Source organism: Camelus bactrianus, chromosome 10 (genome assembly GCF_048773025.1).
Source record: "Camelus bactrianus isolate YW-2024 breed Bactrian camel chromosome 10, ASM4877302v1, whole genome shotgun sequence".
Lineage (NCBI taxonomy): Eukaryota > Metazoa > Chordata > Mammalia > Artiodactyla > Camelidae > Camelus > Camelus bactrianus.
This window is the reverse complement of record NC_133548.1, coordinates 7,785,904-7,810,152: the sequence shown is the minus strand read 5'-3', so window position 1 is coordinate 7,810,152 and position 24,249 is coordinate 7,785,904. Positions and strand designations below refer to the sequence as shown.

Below are 24,249 nucleotides of genomic sequence, written 5' to 3'. Positions count from 1 at the left end.
AGCACTCACTTGACATGCCAAGAGGGGAGTTTAGGCCAGGTGAGGAAACTGGAAACCCCTAGGTCAGGTTTGGACAGCCCTATGTCAGATGTTCTGTGAGGTGACAAAGTCCAGAAGGTATGTGTGTTTGTGGGTGGCGGGGGCGGGCAGCTGAGGGACTTATACCTGCTGCCCCATAGGGCTGAGGTCTGTCCCCTTTTCCAGGACTCATAGCTCCACATTTGAAGAGAGTAGTTGTTGGGCCAGAGACTTTAATGGACAGGGGCCAGGGGTATCCAGTGTTTCTCTAACCCACATATGGCCATTGGGGTCCGGGGGTCTGCTCTGGGATGGGGCACCTGGGATCTTCCCAGCCCGTATATGACCATCAGAAACTGGAGGCCTGGACTGTGAGGCTGGTCTCAGGAGTAGGGATCAGCTCCCCGACCCATCCCCAAGTCTTGTAGGATCTATTCCTACTGCCCCATTTAGGGGAAGGGGAGTGGGTGGAGGGATGGACAGCTTGGGCCCTTGGATCAGAGCCAGGACCCAAGCTGGGATCCCTAAGCCTCACCTTGATGCAGGAGAGACTCCCAGCAATCCAAGCATAATGGATAGTCCTGGGGTGTGGGAATGAGCTCCCCGTCCTAGCAGACAGCGAGCAGATGCCAGGATGTTAAGAGGAGCTCCCTGCCCATGGAAGCTTGTCCAAGATCCCCGCCTCCCAGAGAGTCTGTCACCCATGGGGCAAACCTCCCTCTCCTTGCTTGCTTATTCTAATGCCAAAAGAAGTGTCCAATGTGCAATCTTGGAAAATGCAGCAGAAAAAAACCAATGACCCGTTTTCCCACCACCATCTAGAGAACACCACTGTTCACAATTTGTGAATTTGTGTGTCCTTCCAAACTTGTATCTATGCATATCTATTTCTCTAGATATTTTTTCTTTGTTTTCAAAAAACAAGATCATATGACACATTGTTTTCCTTGCTTTTTTCTTATCTGTTTTCAAGCTTTTTAAAATAGAAATGTAACAGGCATAAAAAAAGAGCACAGTCGTGACTGTCCAGCCACTCATGACAGAATTATCACATTCGAGTAACCAGCACGGAGAAGCCCCGTCGTGCCTCTCCTGTCCCTGTGCCCTCTCTCTTCCCCCAGGATCCCCACTACCTACCCCGCTCCCACCCTGCCTGGCTTAGTCCTCCCTGCTGTTGCACTTTATATAAATGGGACCACACAGTCTGTGGTCTTGTACGTCTGGCCTCTGCTGCTCAACATTATGCTTGTGAGAACCACCTGTGTTGTAGCTGTAGTTTGTTCATTTTCACTGCTGTATAGTGTGTTGTTGTATGAAACACCACCAGAGTTCACTGCTCTCTTGTTGAGGGACTGTCCCCCTAGTTTGGGGGAAGGATGGCTGCTGGAGGAGGGGGGAAGAGCAGAGACGTTGGTATTAATCCAACAGACCTAGGCGCAAACCCTGCCTGGCATTTGTAGACTCAGCTGCATTACCTAACACCTGCCAGCCTCTTTCCTCCTCTCTGACTCGAGTTCTGAAAGAAGTCTCATCACAGGGGCCGTGAGGAAAGCCCTGGAACAGCATAGATGTACCTACTTGACAAATGTTCACTCCTTTTCCTCTAGCCACATAGGAGGAGATGAATATGCAGTTCCTCAAGGGAGTAACCCAGGGAAACACAGAAAGGCCTGTCCCTTCCCAAAGTCTCTCCAGGCCTCTCCTGCGCAGTGCTCTAACCTGGGGGTTATTACTTTGTTCACAGGACAAAGGCCTGACAAAGCCCAGTAGGGCCACAAGGAAGTCCCTGTCCCTTCTCCCAGGGGCAGGCTGCTGGGGCCTGGGCCTCCCAGCCCTGTGTGCCTAGGCTGTGCCCCTTGGGAGGTGGGAGGAGGGTGTTTAGAAGCATCTGTGCTGGGTTGTTTGCCAGGGCCCAGGGCAGGGTGAGGGCAGGGGGCCTGGTTGCTGAAGGTGAGGCCGGACCAAGACCACTGGACATTAACAATACCCACGAATGGCGTGGGGAGATGGGGAGGGGTGGAGAAGGGCCCTGGATAGCTCAGGTCCTGGGAACCCATCCCTCCAAAAGAAGCACAGGCACAGCCCATCCTTTTGGACACTGTGGGTCCATTTCCACTTTTCTGTGGGCATGCGTCCCTGCTCCCATGGGGCTGAGGTTGCTCCTCCAAAGCTCCTGTTTTCCCTGTCTCTCACTGCCTCTCTTTACCCCCATTCCCTGCTGCAGCCTTTGATGCCATTGACCACGATATCAACCTGGAACTTCTGGGTGGGGAGGGTATAGCTCAAATGGTAGAATGCATGTTTAGCATGCATGAAGTCTAGGGTTCAGCCCCCAATACCTCCATTAAAAAAAAACAAAAAACACCTTATAAACAAACAAACAAAACTGATGACCTCCCACGCAAAAAAAATGTAAAAAAAAAAATAAAAAAACAAAACCTGGAACTTCTAGAAATTCTCCCTCTTCGCAGCAGCTACTTTGGTGGTTAAAAGCATGGCTTTTGGAGTGGATAAACCTGCCCTGGAATCCTGGTTAGGTGGCCTTGGAGCTGCATGACCTTGAGCAGGTCACCCAGTTCTCCAGGCTTATTACCTCATTTGTAAAACATTTGAAATAATAATAGTATCTCACTCAGGACATTGTTGTGAAGGTGAAATGAGTCATACAGGTAAGGCCTGGCTCCCTGGCTGGCCCCTCACCTCTTTCCTGTTGTATTCTACCTACTGTTCATTCTCCTGCAATGTATAAACGTTCTGAGTTTCTAAGTGTGTGCCAGGTCCTTTGGAGACAGTGGAGAACCAGATACAGGCTCTGCCCTCAGATGGCCCCCATGAGGGATGGAGACCACTCCTGTGGGCAGTGCTATCACAGGAGCTGCTGGGCAGAGGCGACACAGGCCTGGGGTGGCCAGGGAAGGCTTCCTAAGGCAGTACCACCCCTGTCACTGTACCACATCATGGCACTTTAGCTTCTCATTAAGTGTTCATATATTATCTGTCCCCTCTGGAATGTCAGTTTTGTGATAAGGGAGTCCTTGTCCACCTTGTTCACAACGTGTCTAGAACAGTTTCTGGAACACAGTAGGGGCTAGTAAATATTTGTTGAATAAAGTAAGCTATATCAGTAAGTGGAGGCCTGGAAGTAGGAATTGGAGAGGTGAAAAAGGAAGGCTAGGTAGCTACGAGTTGAAAGTGTCCAGTGGTACATAAGATACAAAGAAGCAAAAGGCTGGATGGTGGGGGAGGATTAGAGAGAGCAAGGAGGAAGGTGTGGAATACTTAGAGATGAGGCTGGAGAATTATATCAAGTAATCGGGACTTTGTCTAGTAAGAGGAGCCACAAAGTTTTTACGTAAGTATATGACTTGGTTAGATCTATGTTTAAAAAGAAGGGAGGAAGGTCGGCTGCTACTGCATGGAGACTGGAATTGGAGAGAGTAATAGTAAATGAGGAGAGTTCAGTTAGGAGGTTAGTGCCAGGCTTTCTGGCCAGAAATAGTGGAGGCCTGGCGGGGAGAGGGGATTACTGAATAGAGAGATTTAAGACACTGAATAGAGGGAGGAGTCAAGAGTGCCACCTGCGTTTTTGGCTTACGTGATTGAGTGGCCACGATTGTCACTCACGAAGATGGGCCATTTTGGGGGCGGGCGCATACACGAAAGGAAAGCCCCTCCGCGCCCCGCCCGTCGGTGGTAGGCTGGCGTCGATTGGTTGTTTTGAGGAAGGCGCCAAAAACTGACGAGAGTGGGCGGGAGGTGTATCCTTACGTCACTTCCGGACGACTTCCGGGACGCCCTTTTCCCAGGGCCTCTACGGCTCCGGAACTTCCGGCCGTAGCCGCCATTTTGACTTCGCGACCTTGGGCTCCCGCCGCCAGCTATCTGCAGTCTACTCGGTGCGGTCATGTCTATACTGACTCCGCTGCTGCTGAGGGGCCTGACAGGCTCGGCCCGGCGGCTCCCGGTGCCGCGTGCCCAGGTCCATTCCAGGCCTGCGCGGGAGCAGCTCAGGACCATGGTAAGGAGCGGGCCAGGAAGGGCATGGGAGACCCATGGGGGTCCCGGGTCTGGGGCGCTGGACCTCAGCGGCCCCGAAAGCGCCCTGCACCTCTCAGCCCGCAGCGTAATGGGGAGAGGCAGTACTGGTTTGGGCCTGTCTGCAGGGCGCAAACGAGGGGACGGTGTCCAGGCGACAGTCGGTGTTCATTCAGCCTCAGAATCTCTGCTCAGAACTTGTCTGCCCAGGTCTGTCGCTTACTCGCTGTGCAGTCTCGAGCAAGCTTCCTTACCCTCTCTGAGCCTGTTTACCCATCGGTTCCTTGGGGGATGCCTGACGACTGTCAGCGCTATAACTGTTACCGCTATTAATTATTGGGGGCAGAGAGGACTCCGGTAGGTGTTTGTAATTCCCAGAAACGTGGGAGAGTTTAACCCTTAATGACTTTCACCTGTTTTGCACTTTTCTGCATTTGCCTTTGGCAGAACTCGACCTTGAATGCGAGTCTTCAGAGTCCAGGTTAGTTAGCAGAGCCCAGAAAGTGCTGCGATTGAGGAAATAATAGTGACAGAAATTGCAGCTGGGTCCGTTGAGTGCCTGCTGTGTGCCAAGCACTGTGCTGAGAGGTCCCATTCATTCCTCCCAGTGACCCCAGGATAGGGTCGTTATCTCCATTTGGTGTTTGAAGGAACTGAAGTTTAGGAGCAGTGTATTGACTTGTCAAAAGTCACACAAGTGGCAAAGGAGGAATTTGAACTTAAGTCTGACTCCAAGTCGTGCTGTGATCTTAACTGCTATAGGGAATGTAGAAGTGGCTGCAAAAAGTCTTAGCTCTAGTCCTGAAGGTTTGGGGAGGGAGAGCTTTTTAAGGCAAGGAGAAGGGGAGGTGCATTTTTAGAGTTAATTGTCTGTGCAAGTGAGGTTCCTGGGTCTCAACAGACCAGCTGTAAAAAAGGTTTGAATCCTTGTTCCTGTCCCTTCGGTTTATCATCTGGTGGTGGATTTCTCCACGGATCCTAACCCAGGCCCCATATCGAACCCTTTACCTCGAGGCCTAGAGTGAACCTTGCATCTGCTATGTCCCTTCTCTGGAGCCTGAATCTTGACTCCTTGAGGGGGGCTTTCTGCTGTCTGGGAAGACTGCTCAAACTCTGAGAAGCCTGGGGAATCCTTACTGTGGGGGTTTCTTCTTTCTTGTGCTCTGTTTAGGATATCGCCATTGGGCTCACCTCCTGCTTCCTGTGTTTCCTCCTGCCGTCGGGCTGGGTCCTGTCGCACATGGACAGCTACACGAAGCGGGAGTGAAGGGAGCTGTCCTCCCCCTCACCCTGTGACCTGACCACGCCCTGGCCTGTCCTGATCTTGTCTGCTGCATTCCTGGCTGGCCTCCCCTGGATCATGTCCTTCAGTTACAGTGACCTCTTCTGCAGTCATGACCTCTCCATTTCTCCATGGTGACATCCTGGGACCACATATTATCAGTTTATAAGGCCCTGCTCTGTAGGGCCCCCCTTGTAACAATAAAGTCTGTTTAAACCCTGCTTCAGAAACTCATCATGCCTTTGGCCTGGGCTTCTGCCTGTATACTTGAGTTGAGGATGATGTTGGGTCGGGGTGTGGAGAAGAGGCCTGGCCGCCGCACTTCCCTGTTGGCTGACTGCCCTTTAGGGGGGTGGAGCGCATTCAGCCATCCTCCTTGAGGCCTGGAAGTGATGCTTCCTTTACATGGTTTTCTCTGAATGTTTTCTGGTTCCTGTGGAAAGCAAATCCTGTTGTCATTGGGCAGCCTTTCTTGCTCCCCCTCCAGCTCCCTTGGTTGTGCCAATCTCAAGACTCTGTGTCTCTCTCCCAGTGGGGCCAGCCTTCTCTGTCCTTCTCAGTCGGTGGGCTCCATCCATTTCTTATGTGCTTGTTACCCTTCCTACTGGAGGGTGGGCCACGTTACGGTGTCTTGCATTTTTCTGCCCCTTTCCTTTTAGCACCTGTAAATGCTTGTGCACTGACTGGCTTTCTTATTCTCCCTGCCTGCTTCCCTATCTCCTTCCCTTCTTAGCTTGAAGAGTGCTGTTCCTCTGTCCATCCCTAGGGCCCTTCCTCAGTAATTCTTCCTAGGGGTCGGGAGGGGGGCTTCCTTAGATGGAACAGGCATATGAAGGGCTCCCCACTGAGCTGGAATTCTGACTCAGACCTGCGGACCCCTATCCTAGAGGAGGATGTGGCTTTAGTTTTTGCATCCTTTTTGTTGGGGTGACATGAGTGATTTCTGAGAGCAGACATGGCTTCAGTGTCCCCTGAGGAGCTGCTGGATGGTGGACAGGATGCCAGGTGAGAGCTGAGGGCCTCTAGGGTGTCGGTGACTTTAGGCTCTGGGTGTCAGAACACATACCTCACTAGCCCCTCTTTTACAGGGCTCGTTTCCTGACTTGTGTTGACAGGAGCTGAAGGGGCATTCTGCTCTCTCTCCCTTTATCTAGAATTTTCTGGCCTTTTCATGTGTCCAGTGATGCCTGGTTGCTTTGGGCACAGATTAGGCCGTGGGTCTGTGACACTCAGAGGAAAGCTGTCTTGAGTTTCTGCTATAGCTCCATGGCCCTGACAAGGGTTTGATTGGGTGTTTCCCATTTTTGTGCCCCTGGAACCCAAAGGGTCACAGTGGTCCCCCTGGCCCAGGAGCGCTACCTTAGCCCCAAGCTGTGTGTCTTGAGCCACCCCTCAGACTGATGGGAAGCAGTGGTCCCTGGTCAGAGGGATCCCCCAGGGAGCCCAACAGCCCCTCCAGCCCCTCCAGCCCCTCCAGCCCTTGCTGTCCCACAACCTGCTAGGCGCTAGATGGGGGTAGGTGGGCAGGGTCATAGGCTGGGGAGTGGATGGGAGTGAGCTGTCCTGCTTGATTCTCACCCTCCCCTGGGCCTTAAATCTAATCTCTTTTCTTTGTCCTCTTATCCCTCAGCAAACCAGAGGCCCTGGGGCCTTCCATAAAGGAAGGCTCCTTGTACTCCCAAACAGCACTGTGTGGGTCTGTGTCTGTGGGTGTCTGTCAGATCCTGAGTCTGGAGGGGTGGATGTCTGTGCCCTGGTGTGCACACTGGTTGGCCGGGGGGCTGCAGACATGGCAGATGCTATAATGTTAAGAATAGTGGACTGGGTGGGAGTCAGGAGGCCTGGGTTTGAGACCTGGCTTGGCCATTTACTCTGTGACCTTGAGCGAGTCATTAAGCCTCTCGGGATTGTAAAATGAAGGTGATGTGGCAGGAAGAATAATGTGCCCCCAGATGTCCATGCCTCATCCCTGGAACCTTGCAACTGTGTTACCCTACATGGCAGGGGTACTTTGCAGATGTTATTAAAGTTAAGCATGTTGAAATGGGAGGACATCCGGAGGGCCCAGTGTAATCACATGACTCCTTAAGGTGGTCGGGAAAGGCAGGCAATTCACATCTCAGAGCCTTGCTGGCTTTGAAGATGGAGAAAGTGGGCTATGATCCAAGGACCGCAGAGGCCTCTGGAAGCTGGGACCCACCCTCGGTTTACAGCCAGCAAGGACACGAGGACCTCAGTCCCAGAGCAGCAAGGAACGGAATTCTCACAGCCTGCGTTAAGTAGGAAGCAGATTCTTCCTCTGGGCCTCTGGAAGGAAACACAGCTTGCAGATACCTTGATTTTTAGTCTGGTGAAACCCATACCAGAACTCTGGCCTCTAAAACTGTAAAGTTGTACATTTGTGTTGTTCTTAGCCTCTAGGTTTGTGGTGATTTGTTAATGGCAGCAGTAAGGAAATGAATGCATCATTCCCCTGCGAGGCCGGGGCTCTCCCAGGAGGGGCTTGGCACCAGGGGAAGGAGCCTTAGCAGATCTGAGGTGAAGTGAATCGTGACACATTTACAGGAGGACCATGGGTGGTGTGAGTTGGGGATCTGGGGGCTTTTCCTTTGCTGCTTCTCCCCTCCTCTGCTTGCTTTCTGCCTTAGGTGTCGTGGACCCCGAAGGCAAATATCAACCTGCCCACGGCCTGAAGTACAGACCTTGGTCAGCTTCATCAGCCTGGCCTCCGCACCATCAAAGCCTCGCCAGACCATGATTTGGGAGCTGGCTGCCTGTGGACCACCACGCATCCCTGCCAGGGCAGCTCCAGAGTCCCTTTTTGGGGCTGGGCGCAACCTGACACTTCCCATCTGGGCAGCTGCTGACTCCCAAGGCCACCTCGGGAAGGACCGCTGAGGCCTCACCTTTGGCCATGGCCCACCTGTGAGGACTGTGGCTGTCCCAAGGCCTATGTCATGTCCTTGTTGCCCGGCTTCCTCCCCTGAGAGGTTGGGTGGCCCTGGAAGCTATGAGGCTCTCTAGGGCCTCTAGGCCGTTCAGCAAACTCGTCCTCTGTGGCTGAGGTTTCCAAGTCCCTGGGTCCTGGTGGTGGAGGGGGTGGGTCTCCTCTCCCTCCACCTGACAGAATCCTGTGGACATGGATGTGGCGTCTGGACACATTTCTGGCCAGCAGAGCTGTGAGGAGGCATCTATGCCATATCGGTTCTATGGAAAATAGTCCTGGGCTGCTGCCTGTCTCCTTTGCAACTTTCCAACAGCAGCCTGAACCCAAGCACCAGTGCTGCCTGTTTCATTATGGGCATCGACAGGCAGGACCAGCAGCGCTGGACTATTTCCAGGTTGGCAAATTGGGAGGCAGAGATAAACACCTGGAGCTATGCTGGTGATTCCTGGCAGATATGCTGTTGGGTTTTAGATGCTTCAGTGTAGAGAATCAAAACTCTAAAATGGGAAAAGAACCAGGAGAGATGAAACAAGGGTAGGAGAACAGTTATTACCCACCAAATAAAGTAGCATGCAGAAGAGCGGGGCAAAAATTGACTGGGGTGGGATTAAGAGCCAAAGGTTCCCTCTGGCCATTTCCTTCCCCATTCTACCTGACAAGAGCGGGAGGGTACATTGAGGGTGCAGATCTGTCCTTCAAACCCCGGAACCTTGTGTGTGAAGGAGGCATTTACTTGGTGTTGGCAGCCTGGCTGCAGTCCAGCACTGGGTCGCAGCCAGGATTCCTTCTCACTCTCCAGAGCAACTGTATTCTCTATATCTACCATTAGTCCCAACTCCAGCTCCATCTGTGCACCCCTGCCCACTGGACTCCTGGTCAAAGTAAAGCATGGGGGTAAAGGAGGAGTTGTTTTATCGCTATTTTCAAGATTGTGTAAAGCCAAAGAGAAATCATGTTTTTGTCATCAACCGTCTTGGCTCCTCATTTGGTAATACCAGTTCTACTGACTGAAGATCTGATTGGCAGTTACTGAGTTCATTGTTAAAACTGGGAAAAAGAATGAACAGTTTGGTGGGCATGGAGTCCAAACAGGGTGGACCCTTTGCTTTCTTGAGTTTGGAAACAACTTCAAGGCTCAGTGACACAATAAATAGCAATTTGCAAAGTTGCTGGGACATAGACTTGGCATTTGTAGTGTTGCTGTAAGAAAGCCACCGTGGCCTGTATGGTGAGCCTAGGCACCAGCTGCCCCTGCTCCAGGGCTGGATGGAGCTCATGAAGACATTTGGTCCTATTCTGCTCCTGTATTGTCATGAACCAAGGGATCTGACTGGGGCCGAGGCACAGTCTCAAGTGCTAACAGAACGCTGTCATGTGAAAAAAGGCCCTCCATAGTGAAAAATTGGGAACCAGAATGCCAAACTCACTTGTAAAAAACAGCATCTTTAGCATCCAAGTCCTTGCCACTTTCTAAGCTTTTTATTTTTAGTGAATTCACAGGCAATTTTAATAGATTACACAGAAAGATTCTGTCTGCCCTTTACCCACTTCCCCCATCGGTAACATCTCACAAAACTATAGTATAGCATATATCCAGGGTATTCATATATAGTTAAGATAAAGAATATTTCCATCCCTGCAAGGATTCTCTACTGTTTCCTTTTCACAATCACACCCACTTCCCTTTAGCCCCCATCTCCTCCTTAGCCCCTGGCAACCACTAATCTCCATATATATCAACTCCTTTCTTTTAAACAACAAAACCAAAACCAAACCAAAACAAAAACCTGATTTTCTCATAACAAGAAGGGTAGGGAGTCCAAATCAGGTCCTTGGCCCCAAGGGACATGTTCTCCCGCAGGACACCAAAGCCCACTCAGAAACAAGGCTCAGTGAAGAAGGGCGGTGATGTCCCAGGGCTCTGATGTTAGCACCAGTCCCTCTCCTTGGCCAGGTGGTCCTCACTGCAATCACCTGCTGTCAATTCTGGAGCTCGCAGCAGGAATGTTGCCTTCGGTGATTTTAATTTCCTCTTCCTACTTAATAACACAATCCGTGCTTCAAACTCCAGTGAAAAGAAAACTGAAGTGGCCCCAGGAGGTTCTTATCACCACCGGGCACGTTGCGAGCCTGGGGAAGATGGAGCCCAGCAAGCGTGCGAGTTGAGGGTGGGCGGGGACTGCCTTCCCTTCACTGGGTTTCCGCGGCGGCCGCGCCAGACTGACAGCCCCTCGGGTAACAACGCCCGAGGGGATTCCGTTGCTAGGGGCGTTACCAAGGAGGGGCCACGAGGAGGGGCTCTCTTCCGGGAGGAGGGCAATTGGTAACCCGGAAGCGGTCGGCAGTGCGGTGCTGTTTAAAGATGGCGGCGGAGGAACCTCAGCAGCAGAAGCAGGAGCAGCTGGGCAGCGACTCCGAAGGTACCGAGCTGGGGAGGGCCGTCCGGCCTGGGCTAGCGGGGTCAATGCCGGACCGCGGGTTCCCAAGGAGGCCAGGGGTGGGGCGGCTGGCGGCGAAGCTCGCGGACGGCGCCTTCCTCCGCTGCCGCCTCCTCCCCTCCCCCTCACAATGGAAGGAGCCGCCGCCGAGACCCCCGGCCGGGTGGGCGGCGAACTAGCTAGCGGGTCGCGCCCTGGCCCTCGGCTCTTCCCCATCGCGTGCTCCTGGGGCGGGGCCTGGGTCGCCCCGCCCCTCGCCCAGCCCCCTCCGCTCCTCGCGCGGGGCTCCCGAGTCTCCAGCCCTCCGGTCCCGGTCCTTGCAGTCAGGCCCAGGCCTAGTTCGGGCCTGGCAGCTCGCATTCTTCAGAACAGTCCGAGCCCGGGAGGGCGTCGAGTTACGCCGGGCTGCGGAACACAAAGGACTGGGCGGGCCGCTGGGGATGCTGTGGGTGGCCTGGGGTTGTGAGCGGCCTCCGGTGTGTGCCCTCGAGGGCAGCAGTCTTCGTTTCCGGTAGAGCCCCCTCTTTTCTCTTTACAGCCCCTTTCCTCCTGTCTCGGTATTGTTTCCTTAGACCCCTGAAGAGTTGGACCATTTAGAACGGTCCCACTCTCTCCTTTTTCACGCCTGAGTTAGACGCTGGGGACCGAGTAGGTCACTGGGGTGGGAGGGACAGTCCTGTTGCAGGGCAATGTAGGAGATGGGTCGAGGCCCAGCTGAGGATCCGGGATGCTCAAATGCAAAAGGATACTTAAAAATCATTCAGCACACACCTCCCGTTCTAACCACACATTCAAGGGACTGAGCTTTCGGAGACTCAGGCACCCAGAAGGGCCTTGTTTGAGATCACGTAAGTTAAGAAAGAGCCAGGGCCAGGGTTCAGGTCTCCTGGCTCCTCACCACTGGCTGCTCAGAGTGGGGCCCAACGGGTGGACCTGCCCAGCTTACTGATGAGTTCTTAACAGTATGCCTCTAAGGTACCACCTCCTTGTATTTCACTGAAGGAAGGTGGTAGTATTACTCTTTTTACAGCTGAGGGTAGTCCTCTGCGGTGAAGTAGCAAAGGAGAGTTATTGTGGTAAATAGTTTAGACTCTGGAATTAGACAGACCTGGGTTTGACCACAGGTCTTACTAGTAGTGACTTTGGGCAGATTACTTCAGCTGACTGCATTTGTTTTGTTGTCTGTAAAACAGGAAGCCCAAGACTCTGCCTCTTCATCCTACTTTCCCCAAGAGACCCTGCCTGGGCCCAGAGCATCCCCAGGCTGCTGGGAAGTGATGTTAGAAAGCAGGGGGAAGGGGTTGTTAGAGCTGGAAGAGTGTACCTTGGGGGTGATCACCTTTGCCCCCTCATTTTAAAGATGAGAAAACTAAGCCAGGAGGGGAAGGGATTTTGTCAAGATACACAGTTGGGATGGAGCAGGGTATGAGATGCATGCTTCCAGGTCTGCTCTCCTGGCCCTGGGCTGCTCTTGTCCTTAGCCCAGCTGCCTGGAGCTGGGACTGTCAGGGCCCACTGTAATCTTTGGCCTTCTTTCTTCCAGGTGTTAACTGTCTTGCCTATGATGAAGCCATCATGGCTCAGCAGGACCGAATTCAGCAAGAGGTGAGGGGTTGTGGCCAGCAGCCCTATTTTGGGGATGCATAGGCTGGGCCTGAGGCCTATTGTTTACCTCTACTTTGGAAGCCTCCTCTTCTCCAACCTGTACCGGGTCCTGGATGCCTTTATTGGGGGGAAGGTGGCTCACTGTGCCACTAGGTGACTGGCCTGGCACCCCTTATTTCGGTGTTCTGGCTGTTAGGTGTGAGTCACTCTGTTCACCTACCAGAGCATGATGGATTTCCTGTGCCCTGCAGATTGCTGTGCAGAACCCTCTGGTCTCGGAGCGGCTGGAGCTCTCTGTCCTATACAAAGAGTATGCTGAGGATGACAACATCTACCAACAGAAGATCAAGGTGGGAGCCTGGCTGAGGGGGCAGGAGGAACCCTCGGGTAGGGGCAGGAGAGTGCCTGCTGCCTGTTTTAGACTTATTCCGTGCTAGGCCTGGCCTCAGACAGGGTAGGATGTTGGGGGAGCCCTCCGGTAGCTGGTTCATAAGTGTGCAGACTTTGGAACCAAAAAGACCTCGATTCAAATCCTGACTGTGCCACACAGCAGCTCCTTCAGTGTCTCTGAGCTGTGGAGTCCTCGTCTGTAAAATCGGGATGATGAAAGCATCTGCCCACAGGGTGGCTGTGAGGTGGAGGGACATGGTACCTGTGGGGCCTGGTGCAGGCGTTGGGGAGCTGATGGTTTCAGTGCCCACAGTGGGGCTGACTTGGGGAGGAGAGTGGCAGCAGGGGCACAGTCCTGCAACCTGCTGTGGGATCTGTGGAGTGGCAGGCAGAATGGGGAAAAGGGGCTTCCAGACCTCTGTGCAAGGCCCTGCTGCATTCCTTACAAACAGGTAAGTCCCTTAACCACTCACTTTCTTCTCTGTGAGCCGGTGTTTGACAGTGAGTATGTGTAAAACAGCATCTAGTCAGCACAGCCTGAGGGCTTAGTAAACATTACTCCTTCCCCTTCTCCCCCAAAGATCAGAGATGCTTAGAACTTACACCTGAAAGGAGGGGCCTTTGGGGTTAGCCCTATCAGGGGCCAGGCAGTAACCCACGTGATTGAAGGGCCACGTCTGGTGGTAAACAGCTGTACCACAGCTCCGTATCAGCCAGTTGCAGAGAGTGTCCATGCCTGTCTCCCCGTCATTGCTTCCAAGACACGCCAGAAATTATTCTTATGTAAAATCTCCAGACTTCTAATAGTTGGCAGCTAATTCAAATTTCAAGTGTTGTGTGGGCCAAACAGCACACCTGCAGCCCAGACCCAGCTGTGTGTGGCCTGTGGTCTACTCTGACCCCTTGCTCAGGGTGTTTGCGATTTACCCAAGAGGCCTGTGGAGAGAGGAAGGCACAGGCTGTGCAGCCTGGTAGATCTGGGTTTGAGTCCTGGCTTCACCACTTCTGTGTGATCTTCGGCAATGCACTGGACTTCTTGGAGCCTCCACTGATCTGCCAATCTCTGGGTGGAGATGCCTGCCTCATTGGGCAGGTGTGAGGCTTGAAGGAGGAGATGGTGGCCAGGTGCTGAGTCTTGGGCCTGGAGCACAGCCACGGCTTAGGAAGCTGAGTCCCTTTTCTTCCCCACATGGCAGAATAGCAGAGTGGGGCCCTCGGGCCCCCAGTTCAAGGCCTGTCACCCTAGGCCACCCTGGTAAGATTGACAGGTTCTTCCCATTGAGTCATTCGGCGAATGTTCAAGTGTCCGCTGTGTGCTGTCTGGGCAGGAGATCTGCCTTGATGCCCTGACACCCCACCCTGGGCTGGGCCTGAGCCCATCCTTGCTCCCTAGGAGGGCCTGAGCCCAGACAGCAGAGCCCAGGCAGACCTGCATGACTCGGGTTCTCTGTAAAATGGGTCCCCCAGGAAGGGGAGCAGGCTAGTGGATGTTAGCCCTCAGCTGAGGGCCCGGCACCGAGGTGCTCAGAGTGACCTCAGTAGCTGTCCTGGTAGCTGCAATGACTTGGGCTCTTGGTGCGCATTTCTTCCTGTTCATTTAACATTTATGAGCACGTACTGTGGGCCAGGCACTGTGTTAGGTACTGGAGCTAGAGTGATGACTGCAGCTGTCAGACTCCTGCCCTCATGAAGATTGTGGTTCATGGTGGAAAGAGACAATAAGTCGGAGGTAACGAAAGTATATGTCTGATGTGGTAAGTGCTGTGGAGAAAAGTGACGCAGGACAAGGAGATGGGGAGTGGGAGGGCTTGCAGTTTTAAATAGGGTGGTGGGCAGAGGCCTCGTAGGGAGGGTAGTGATTGAGTAGTGAACTGAATGAGGCTCGGGAGCGAGCAGGCCGTGGCCGTCTGGGCAGAGCCGGGCAAGCCGAGGCCCGCCCAGGTGTGTGCCGGGCGGTGGCCAGCAAAGCTGGAGCAGAGCTGGGGGGAGCCAGGAGGGTGGGAGACGTGGGGGGCTTGTAGCCAGAGAAAGGACTCAGAGGGAGCTGAGTATTTAATGGGTTCTCCTGGTCACTCTGGTGGCTGGGGTGGGAACAGGCTGAGCAGCGAGGTGGAGGCAGGGAGACCTGTGAGGGGCCTTTTGCAGTAAAACCGTCAGGAGACAGAGTGATCCGCGCCAGGGTGGCAGAGTTAAGCAGTGAGAAGCAGTTGGATACGGGACATAATGAAGATAGAGCCAGAAGGATCTGCTGCTGGGTTGGATGTGCTGTGAGGGCGGAGTCCGCAGTGGATGTAAGGTTTGGGCTTGAGCAGCTGAAAGGTGGAGGAGTTGCAGGTAACTGGGGGGAAGGCCATGAGGAGCGGGGCGTGGGGAGTCCAGAGCCGCCTGTTGGCCGGGCAGGTCGGGGGAGTGGGCCTAAGTCAATTGGATGTGAGTCGAAGTTGGAGTTGAGGGCCGAGAAGCAGGCCTGGCAAAGAACTACGTTCTCCTAGAGTGAGTATGGCTGATGGAGAAGCTGCCCCAGGCCTGAGCAGGGTTGTGCCAGTTACTGTGGACGGTCTGTGGTGTGACTGTCTTCTAGAAGGTTGTCTTGAGGAAGGGTGCCGTGTGGCTTGGTGGTGGCCCTGACATTCACAGGTTAGATGAGGAGGGGCAGATGGAGGGGCAGCAGTGAGGTTGGAGGAGGACATGGTGGAGAGGGCTGGTCTACCAGCAGGCGGAAGGTGGTAGGGAAGAGAAGGGCGTGGTGGGGCATTACGGGGCGTGGCTGAACGGGGTCTGGGGAGGAGTGGGTTTGACCTTCAGATTTAAGAGGGCATCTGTGCAAAAGCCTGCTTGGATTGAGTTCACAGCAGAAGAGAAATGGAGGCAGTAAGCACAGAACTTGACAAACAGCTCTGCTCTACAGGAGAGCAGAGAAATTGATGGCAGCTGGAAAGGAATTCATGGGAAGCAAAGGATATTTTTTAAGGGGAAAACTAGCCTTGTGTTTACATGCTGATGGGTCTAAACTAGTAGGGAGAGAAACTGATGATGCAGAGAAGAGAGACTTCCTGGAACAGTATCCTCGAGTTCAAGGGAGAGGCGGCGCTGGTAGCAGCCTCAGACCCTCCAAGGCTCAGGAGAGAGGGCCGGGGGGTGGATGTGCTGGTGCGGGCTGAGGGGTTCTCAGTGAAAAGTCCTCAGTCAGAAAGGAAGCAAGGTCATGGGGAAGATGAAGCGGGGTAGGGGGCGGGTTAAGGAGAATGGAGAAGGTGTGAAATAGGCATCAGGAGAAGGGGAGGGTTCCCAGACCTGAGGAATTAGGCCTGCTTGCCAGACAGCACTGCCAGCCAGACCTCCTACTCCTGTGGGGAGGTTCAATAGAAATTCCGTTGAATTTGGGGAGGAAACTGGAAAAGATCAAACCAGTGCCTGCAAGTGGGCAGGGCAGAGTTTACAGGGAGAAGAGGGAGGCTGTTACCAGCCCCGGGGCTGCGTGGTGGGAGCCTCACAAGCTGGCCCTGTGCCCCTTGCCCTAACTTGTTTGCCCTGGAACTCCTCTGGTTTGAAAGACTACTCACTGGAAAAGCTGCATTGGTCAAGGACCCATTCACTTGCCTGTTTCTGTGAACAAACAGCCCTTCAGGCCCAGCAGCATGGCATGCCCAGTGGCTGGTGACCATTTCGGTGATCGGTATAACCAGTGTGTTCGTCAGTTTCCCGAGGCTTTGGGGGCTCCTGGCAGCAGGTCGCTAAGGGACTCCAATCATCGGAGTCAGCAGCCAAGCATGACCGGTGGCTGCTTGGAGCTTAGTTGCCACCTGCTGTGGTATGACCTTTTCAGGGAGGGGTTCCTTGGCCCCCCTGGTTTTGGCCTGATGTTGATGGGCACGGGATGGGGTGGGGGCTGCCTCTCTCCAGGACCTCCACAAAAAGTACTCGTACATCCGCAAGACCAGGCCTGATGGGAACTGCTTCTATCGAGCTTTTGGATTCTCCCACTTGGAGGCATTGCTGGATGACAGCAAGGAATTGCAGCGGTGAGGAGGGTGGGCACTTGGGCACTGAAGGAGGTGGGTAGGGGAGGGTTCCATGAGGGGCTTGGAGGGCTCCCTTCATGTCTGATGACTGGGAGGTGCAGTTCCACCTGAGGCCAGGCTGGGCCCCTGCTTGAGGCTGCTGTCTGAGCTGGGGGAAGTGGCCTCTGGTGCTGGCCAGTCCCCAACCTCTGGGCCCCTGCTCTGCTGGCTGAGGAGCCCATGCCAGCCTCCCTTTCCCTCCCATCCACAGGTTCAAGGCTGTGTCTGCCAAGAGCAAAGAGGACTTGGTGTCCCAGGGCTTCACTGAGTTCACAATTGAGGATTTTCATAACACAGTGAGCCCAGCCGCCCCGTCGCCCACTCAGCCAGGGTAGAGGGTGGGTGGTCTGGCCGTGGCATAGATGACCCATCTCCTCCCTTATTTTGCTCTCTGTCCCTCCTGGGTGGCAGTTCATGGACCTGATCGAGCAGGTGGAGAAGCAGACGTCAGTGGCCGACCTGTTGGCCTCCTTCAACGACCAGAGCACCTCGGACTACCTGGTGGTGTACCTGCGGCTGCTCACCTCGGGCTACCTGCAGCGTGAGAGCAAGTTCTTCGAGCACTTCATCGAGGGTGGGCGGACCGTCAAGGAGTTCTGCCAGCAGGTGCTGCCCCCTCCCCACTCCTCAGACTCAGGCCCCTCTTTTCTCTCCTGCCTTTGGGGGGTGGGGGGCGGGAGGCACTGAGCCCCAGGCCCTGACCCGCCCCTGTGCTGCAGGAGGTGGAGCCCATGTGCAAGGAGAGCGACCACATCCACATCATCGCGCTGGCCCAGGCGCTAAGCGTCTCCATCCAGGTGGAGTACATGGACCGCGGCGAGGGCGGCACCACCAACCCCCACATCTTCCCCGAGGGCTCCGAGCCCAAGGTCTACCTTCTCTACCGGCCTGGACACTACGATATCCTCTACAAATAGTGCTGGCCCCAGCCTGCCACTGCCCTGCCCACCCTCCCCTCTGCCAGGCGCTAGACATGTACAGAAGTTTTTTTGTGGTTGTAAATGGTCATACTTCACGCCCCACCCCTTCCCTATCACACGACCTCGACCTTCCACATTTTATTAAAGGGGACGCTGGTGGTGAGCCACGTGTGTGCGTGTCCCTGCTCTGCTGCTGCCCGCCTGGCTGCTCTGTGTCTGGCTGCCCCCCTTCCCCTCAGGTGGGTTCCTCTCAGCCTTCGGCCTGTCCACCCCCCAAACCTCCCCAGCAGGAGCAGTTTTGAGGGGGTGAGGCCTCTTGGGGACCCCCTCCTGGTTATTGGGGTTCTGCTTTTTACCCTTCAGGCCTTCCCCCCTTAGCTAGCCAGGGGCTTCCTTGGAAATCTGGAAGTTCCTTGGAGACCTGCTGTGGACCAGGACCAGGACCACCAAAGTTTCAAGCTGCTCCCTCATAGGCCCTGCCTCTACCCTTATGTCCTGGTTGCCTGCCCTCCGTCAGGGGCCTGCATGGTCGAGGAGAGCTGGGTGGAGAGGCATGGCATGATGGTGGGGCCTGGCTCAGGGCAGGTGGAGTAGCCCGGGTACCCCAGTGCACCCCAGGTGGTGCCAGCCAGGTGGAGGAGGGGCAGCCCTCAAGCCTGTGCTTGGCCCTCCGTCCCCAGGTCCAGTGGGGCTTGCCAGGCCACCATTCTCCCCCCACTTGCACCCCTCGGCCTCCTGCCTGTGCCTGCTTTGCACCCCCTTTGCTTGGGCCGCGGTGTCTGCATTGCCTTCCTTTTTGCCTTCACCTCTTCTCTTTCCCCAGCACATGTGGGGGCTTGGCCCCCAGGCTGTGAGCTCCTTGGGGGCAGGTCCTCAATAAATGTGAAGTGCTGCTGCCCACCTGTGCTGTCCGGCCCGTGCCTCCACCTGCCTGGCTCACTGAGAGCTCTCGCCAGCCCCTTTAAGCCAAAGCACCTGTCCACACCTGGGCTGCCTCCCTCACCCTCAGCCAGGGCTGAGACAGTAGGAGCTGCAACAGTGGTGTTTATTAGGAGGGGGCAGGGTGCGGAGGGAAAGAATAGGGTGGCCAGGCCAAGCCCTGCTGCAGGCTTCGGCGACTTCTTAGAGCTGGGAGCGAGGTCCGGCGGGCTCAGGCCAGTCTGTGGGCAGAGCGGAGACGTCAGAGCACGTGGGCTGTGGACTTGCCCCAAACTGCCTCCCTGGCTTCCCTGCGTGGGGGTGAGCGGGGCCGAGGGTGAGCGGGTGTGTTAGTGGGCAGGAGGTTAGTGGGCAGCCACACAGAGGGCCAGGCCCTGCTTACCAGTCCTGGTCAGGGTAGGCGGTGGGGTGCCGTCAGGCTGGAAGGCAGAGGACAGTGAGAACCTGTCCAGGGTGGATGGGGGCGGGGCAGGGGCTGGCCAGGGCCGCACCACTGGGTACTTACCCACGGGGAAGAAGTAGGGGAGGCGTTGCCGGTAGATGTTTTCGTCCTTCTCCAGGAACACGCAGATGATCAGCCGGTCCACCTGTGCAGGGCCTGCTCAGCCTGGATCGGAGCTGTCCACACCCTCGCTCCCCAGCCTTATAACTGCCCCCACCCCTGCCGGTTTTCATCTGCCCTGCCCTTGGGGTGCTCATCGATGTGAGTTTAGAGCTACACCCTTCACAGGGGGCTCATGGTGTGTGCCCCGCTATCCCCTTCTCCCACCACGGATGATGCCCTGGGTGCAGGAGAGGAAACAGGGCCCGAGGAAAGGCAAGGGATGCACAGAGGGCAGGCAAGGCCAGAGCCCCATGTGCCTGGAGCTCTGCACACTGCTCAACGATGACTGGTGGGGTCGGGATGCGCCCCGCCATCCCACCCACATTCGCTCCCCTCAGCTGGGCCCGGGCCTCACCTTGTCCTTGTGTTGCTCCAGCCACTCGCGCAACGTGGTCAGCACTACCTCGGCTGCTGCCTCATTGGGGTAGCCTGTGGACAGGACAGTGGGGCGCAACTGAGTCCCGGGCTCTGGCCCGCCCTTCGCCGCCTCGCCCCGCCCCTCCCTGTGCCGGGCCCGTCCCCTGCCCAGCCCGCCCCGGCCCCTCCCTGCCTCTGGGCCCAACCGCTGCCCACCCGTGCCCTTCCTCTTCTCTACTCACCAAACACTCCGGTGGAGATGCAGGGGAACGCCTGGGGCAGGGGAAGGGATTGGGGACAGCGTCACTCTCTGCTCCGCCTCCCGCCCGCTGCCTCCCGCCTCGGTTCCACGTCACTCCTACCCTCCGCCCCTCGGCGCCACTCACCGCGGAGCGGAGCCGGTGCTCCAGCATCAGGTCGAGGCTGCTCAGGTAGCAGCTGCGGAGCTCCGCGGCCTGGTTGGCACTGGGCTCTCCGTGAGCGATGGGCCCCACCGTGTGGATGACATCTGTGGGAAATGATCAGATCAGACAGGCCCGGGGCTCCAGTGTGGTCCTTGGCTTTCCTTCCTGCCGGCCTAAGCCCTGGAGGGGACAGGAAACAGGTCCCCCACACCCAGTTCTGAGACTTGGGAAGGACCATACCCATGTGGTCCTTTGTGCCCTCGAGCCTAAATCCACACCTCGACATACACAGGCAGGCTCACACTTGGCCCCCTCCCCACATCTGTATGGACCCGGCTGAGAAAGTTGGGCTGTTGTCCCTTAGCTCTTCCCCTGCCTTCAAGTCCTTGCCGCTCATCATTCCCCACATGCATATGCGAGAGGGGCCAGGTCCTGGCACTTCAGAAGTGTCCCTTGAGAAGGCCTCCAGCAATAATGTGGGGCGTGCAGCATAACCCCTAATCACACCAGGCGCCTGTCTGTGCCCCACAGGGGTGGGGGTGTCGGGGACTCACACTTGGCCGGCAGCCGATAGCCGCAGGTGATCTTGGCTTTGCCGGTCTCGCAGCTCTGCAGGGTCCGGCATTCATCGGTGAGCAGGGGTCCGGCGGCCCGGTGGATGCAGCCGTCCACTGCAGAGGAAAGGGTAGTGAGCCTTTTTTTACAGAGAAGGCCGAGGCCCACGGACTGCATACTCCCAAATCCCTCGGCTGTGCTAGAACTCCCCGGGCACCGAGCCTTTCTCCCGCCGCCTCCAGTCTCCGCCGCACACTCGTTTCACATCTGGGGAAACCCAGTCTCGGAGAGGGGCCAAAGCGGGAGCCGGCGAAGACAGGCCGGCAGGGGGCGCGCCCGACCCGCCCTGCCCTTTCCTGGGCGCCGGTGGGGCGCGGGCGGGGCTGGGGTCTCCCAAGGCCGGGCGGCTCCGGGAGGCGGGGTCCGCGGCGGCAGGAAGATCCCGTCCAAGGGGAAGTCTGCCCTCCCGACTCCGGCCAGACGCGCCGCGGGGCCCGCTGTGAATCGCTGCCTCCGCAGGAGGATCCCAGGAGCGTCGACCCGCACCGTGCCCGGGATTCCAAGGCCGACCTCCTAAGGCGGGGCTCCTCGGACACACTTTACAAACTCTAAGACCCACTTTACAGACGAAGAAACTAAGGCCACCTAGTTACAAGAGGCAGGTCCGATCCGGACCTTGAGCTGGGCCTTCCAGCTCCTTCCCTGAGTCACGCAGGGAGGCGGACCCGCCGCGCAGGTGTCTCCGGGCGCGCACCCCAGCTCGTTAACGAGCCGCCTCGTTAGTTCATCTGGCTTAATTGGGGCCGGGCCTGGGCTTGTTTATCATAGGGTGGCTCCGGGGTCTCGCCAGAGACCCTGGGGACCCAGACCCAGATAAACAACTCGGCGCGGCAGGAGGCGCAGAGGAGACGCTTCTCCTGCCCGACCTCGCCCCAGCGGGCGCCCTGGGAGAGGCGGGGCTCCGCCTCGGGCAGGGTCAAGTCCCAACTAGACCCTCATCGCCTGCGGCACCTTGGCAAGTCCTTCCCCTCTCTCAGCCTCTACAGTCTCATGTAGAAGACAGAGACAGTGACCTCTCCTCAGGGGAGGAGTTAACACCCTGGCCAGGAGAAAATGACCCACCTCTGGCAGGTCCCCAGATCAAATTACACCTTAGGCCAGTGTCAGGAGATTCTTGAACACCGAGCTCAATGCTCTGCAACAGGAAAGGCCTATCATTTCCCCATTTTACAGATGCGCAGACTGAAGCCCTTGCCTCTTCATCATATCCCCAACCCCCAACGTCTTGGCACAGATCCAGGGACACCAGCTGGACCTTTCCTGTTTTCTGTTTTCTTTTGTGCCTTATGAGGCCCAATTAAACGTAATTTTGCGACTTCACTTAGAGCTGGCACCAGGCGGTTTCCTAGAGTATCCCAGGAGTGGGGTGTGGGTGAGGTAGAATTGGGGAACCCTGGGACAGAAGCTGGGACTGGGTCCCCCACCCTCTCCTGTGCAGGGATGAGGGCGGCTGCAGCCCATGGGAGGGGGCAGCAGGTGGGGCCCTGGGCTATGTGTCCAGGTGCGGCAGAGTTGGTGTACAACCTGGAGTGGGCAGTGTCCACCTGCAGTTTGTCTGTTCTTGGGTAGGGGGTGTCAGGTGACCACCTAGCATGGTGTGAGACAGCAGAGGCTGTGGAGCTGGGCAGCCTGGGTTCAAATGCCAGCTCTTCTAGTCACAGATGCATGACCCAGGGCACTTAAGCTCTCTGGACCTCCACTGCACCATCTGTAAAATGGGATAACAGTAGTACCCACCTCATAAGACTGCTGGAAGGATTAAGTGAGTTAATTCCTGTAAAGTGCTTAAGTCAATGCTTCGCATGAGTGAAGGAGATGCACATGTTGGCTGTTACAAGGATGGTGAGATGGTGTGGGTGTGTGCCGGGTGTGTGCCTGATGTGTGCACAGCTAGGAGTGTGGTGGGAGGCGGTGTCCAGGCAAGATATGCTCAGGGCCTATGGGGGTGAGCACGGGGAGATGTCTAAGCTGGCTCTCCTGGGGGCCTCCCGGCCTGCTCTGTGGTCCTATCCACTTGGGACCTGGTTGCCTGCCATCTCCCAGTGCTGTCCACCCTGCAGGCGACCTTGGCCTGCTGCGGGGGCTGTGCAGAAGTGGAGCTCAGTGAGATCTGTGTTTCAGGGATGTAATGTTTCCTGTAGGGGTGGACAGGCCTGCAGCCAGGCCTTTGGGGCTGACCTGGGGGCATGAGGTAGGAGGAAGAGGGAAGAATTGATGCTCGCAGAGCTCTTGGGCTGGAGTCCCCCAGCAGCATCCAGAACAGGGCTGGGGCCATGTGACTGCTGTGCAGGTGTCTGGGGAGCAGCTCACCCAAAGCAGAGATGAGGGACAGGCCCCGGGTACCACCCTGCTCACCCTTCCCCCTGGCACTCAGGGCTTCAGCAGCCTGGTCCCTTCCTGCCCACCCCCCTCACCCGTGTCCACACACCAGCCTTGCTGCTTTCCCATCCCTGAGTGCCAGAGGAGGCCCCAGCCCTGCTCTTCTTAGCCATAGTCCCAAAGGCCCTCCCCTTACTGTGTTTCCTACCATGAGCCACACCTCTCCTGGCTCTGACCCCCAGGTCCTGTCCTGGCTCTTACATCGGGCTAAGCTGAACCCTGGAGACCAGAGAAGGAGGCTTCCTGGGGTTCCTTCCAAGGGCCATGTCCTTCTTCCCCCTCCCCACCTGACTCTGGGGCAGCTGGCCCCTGGGGCTGCCTGGTGGGGGAAATGTCCCCAGTTCATACTAGTTGACACTGTGTCCCTTCCCTGGGCCCCTCAGCCACATCCAGAAAACCTCAACTCCAACTTGACCCTACCCTGCCCTGAGTCAGCAGAAAACCTAGGGTCTCTCCTAGGGAGACTGAGCCCACATGGGCAGTGGGGCCTTCCTCAGATGTGTCTCTGCTAGGTCAAGGCAGAACCCTTCCTCCATGGGAATGTGGCCCTAAGGCCCTCTCTGCCTCTCCCCTCAGCCCCTTCCTCATTCTTCCACCTTTAAGCTCCCAGATCTGGCTCCTTAATCTTAGCCTCAGCAGCCTCTTAGCACTGGCCGCGTAATGAGCCATGTACATCCACCATCTTCTTTGGTCCTCACAGCTACAGCCACCCTAGGAGGTGCTATTATTATTGTTTCTGCTTTAGAGAAGAAACTCAGGCACAGAGAGGGTGAGAGACTTGCCCAAGGTCACACAGCTGGACTGCTCTACTTCCTCTAGGACCATGAAAGGACCTGTGTCTCCCTTCCCATCCTGAGCCTCTCTCCCACCCTGGCTGCCTGTCTCCTGTTTGCCCTCCTCACCCAAACACTTCGGGAAGATGTTTTGTCTAGGCCGGCTGTCTGCTCACTGCCAGCCCCTGTAGTCTGGTTCCTGTCCCCTCCCCACATCTACACATCCCCCTCCCAATAGAGGGACTGCTCTGGGTACATCTGGTTGCTCAGTGGTCTGCACGACTGTTCAGCGGCGCCCATGGGCTGACCGCTAACTATCTCCAACCAATCCTGCAAGGCTGCCTTGGAGACCTGCTCTCACCGACCTGCTGCCTCCCTGATCTCTTCTGTCTCCTTCCTGAGCTCCTCAGATGCTGCTGTCTGGGGCCCCGTCTGCTGTCTCTCAGCGCCAGCCCTGACTCTGCCCTGGTCCAGGCACTTCC

General features: G+C 56.2%; 3 protein-coding genes across 4 annotated transcripts in view; 2 read left to right on the top strand and 1 right to left on the bottom strand.

The window, feature by feature from the left end:
* The first annotated feature begins 3,845 nt into the window (after window positions 1-3,845).
* Window positions 3,846-5,556, top strand: COX8A (cytochrome c oxidase subunit 8A). The gene is made up of 2 exons (XM_045518124.2): window positions 3,846-4,036; window positions 5,225-5,556. Exons 1-2 carry the CDS (start codon window positions 3,923-3,925, stop codon window positions 5,318-5,320), a joined length of 210 nt encoding a protein of 69 aa, XP_045374080.1. The 5' UTR covers window positions 3,846-3,922; the 3' UTR covers window positions 5,321-5,556.
* Window positions 5,557-10,550: 4,994 nt separating this feature from the next.
* On the top strand, window positions 10,551-18,596 carry OTUB1 (OTU deubiquitinase, ubiquitin aldehyde binding 1). The gene is made up of 7 exons (XM_010957048.3): window positions 10,551-10,702; window positions 12,264-12,325; window positions 12,577-12,675; window positions 16,619-16,737; window positions 16,988-17,072; window positions 17,188-17,382; window positions 17,496-18,596. Exons 1-7 carry the CDS (start codon window positions 10,645-10,647, stop codon window positions 17,691-17,693), a joined length of 816 nt encoding a protein of 271 aa, XP_010955350.1. The 5' UTR covers window positions 10,551-10,644; the 3' UTR covers window positions 17,694-18,596.
* A 126-nt stretch (window positions 18,597-18,722) lies between these two features.
* The window catches only part of MACROD1 (mono-ADP ribosylhydrolase 1), a 143,664-nt gene continuing 138,137 nt past the window's right edge, over window positions 18,723-24,249 (bottom strand). For both annotated transcript variants that reach the window (XM_074371842.1, XM_074371841.1), the window contains 7 exons: window positions 20,555-20,671; window positions 19,983-20,104; window positions 19,839-19,869; window positions 19,595-19,668; window positions 19,141-19,222; window positions 19,018-19,054; window positions 18,723-18,856 (listed from right to left, as the gene is read on the bottom strand). In XM_074371842.1, coding sequence (XP_074227943.1) covers window positions 19,050-19,054; window positions 19,141-19,222; window positions 19,595-19,668; window positions 19,839-19,869; window positions 19,983-20,104; window positions 20,555-20,671 — 431 coding nt within the window. In that variant the 3' untranslated portion in view covers window positions 18,723-18,856; window positions 19,018-19,049. The remainder of the gene's footprint in view (window positions 18,857-19,017; window positions 19,055-19,140; window positions 19,223-19,594; window positions 19,669-19,838; window positions 19,870-19,982; window positions 20,105-20,554; window positions 20,672-24,249) is intronic.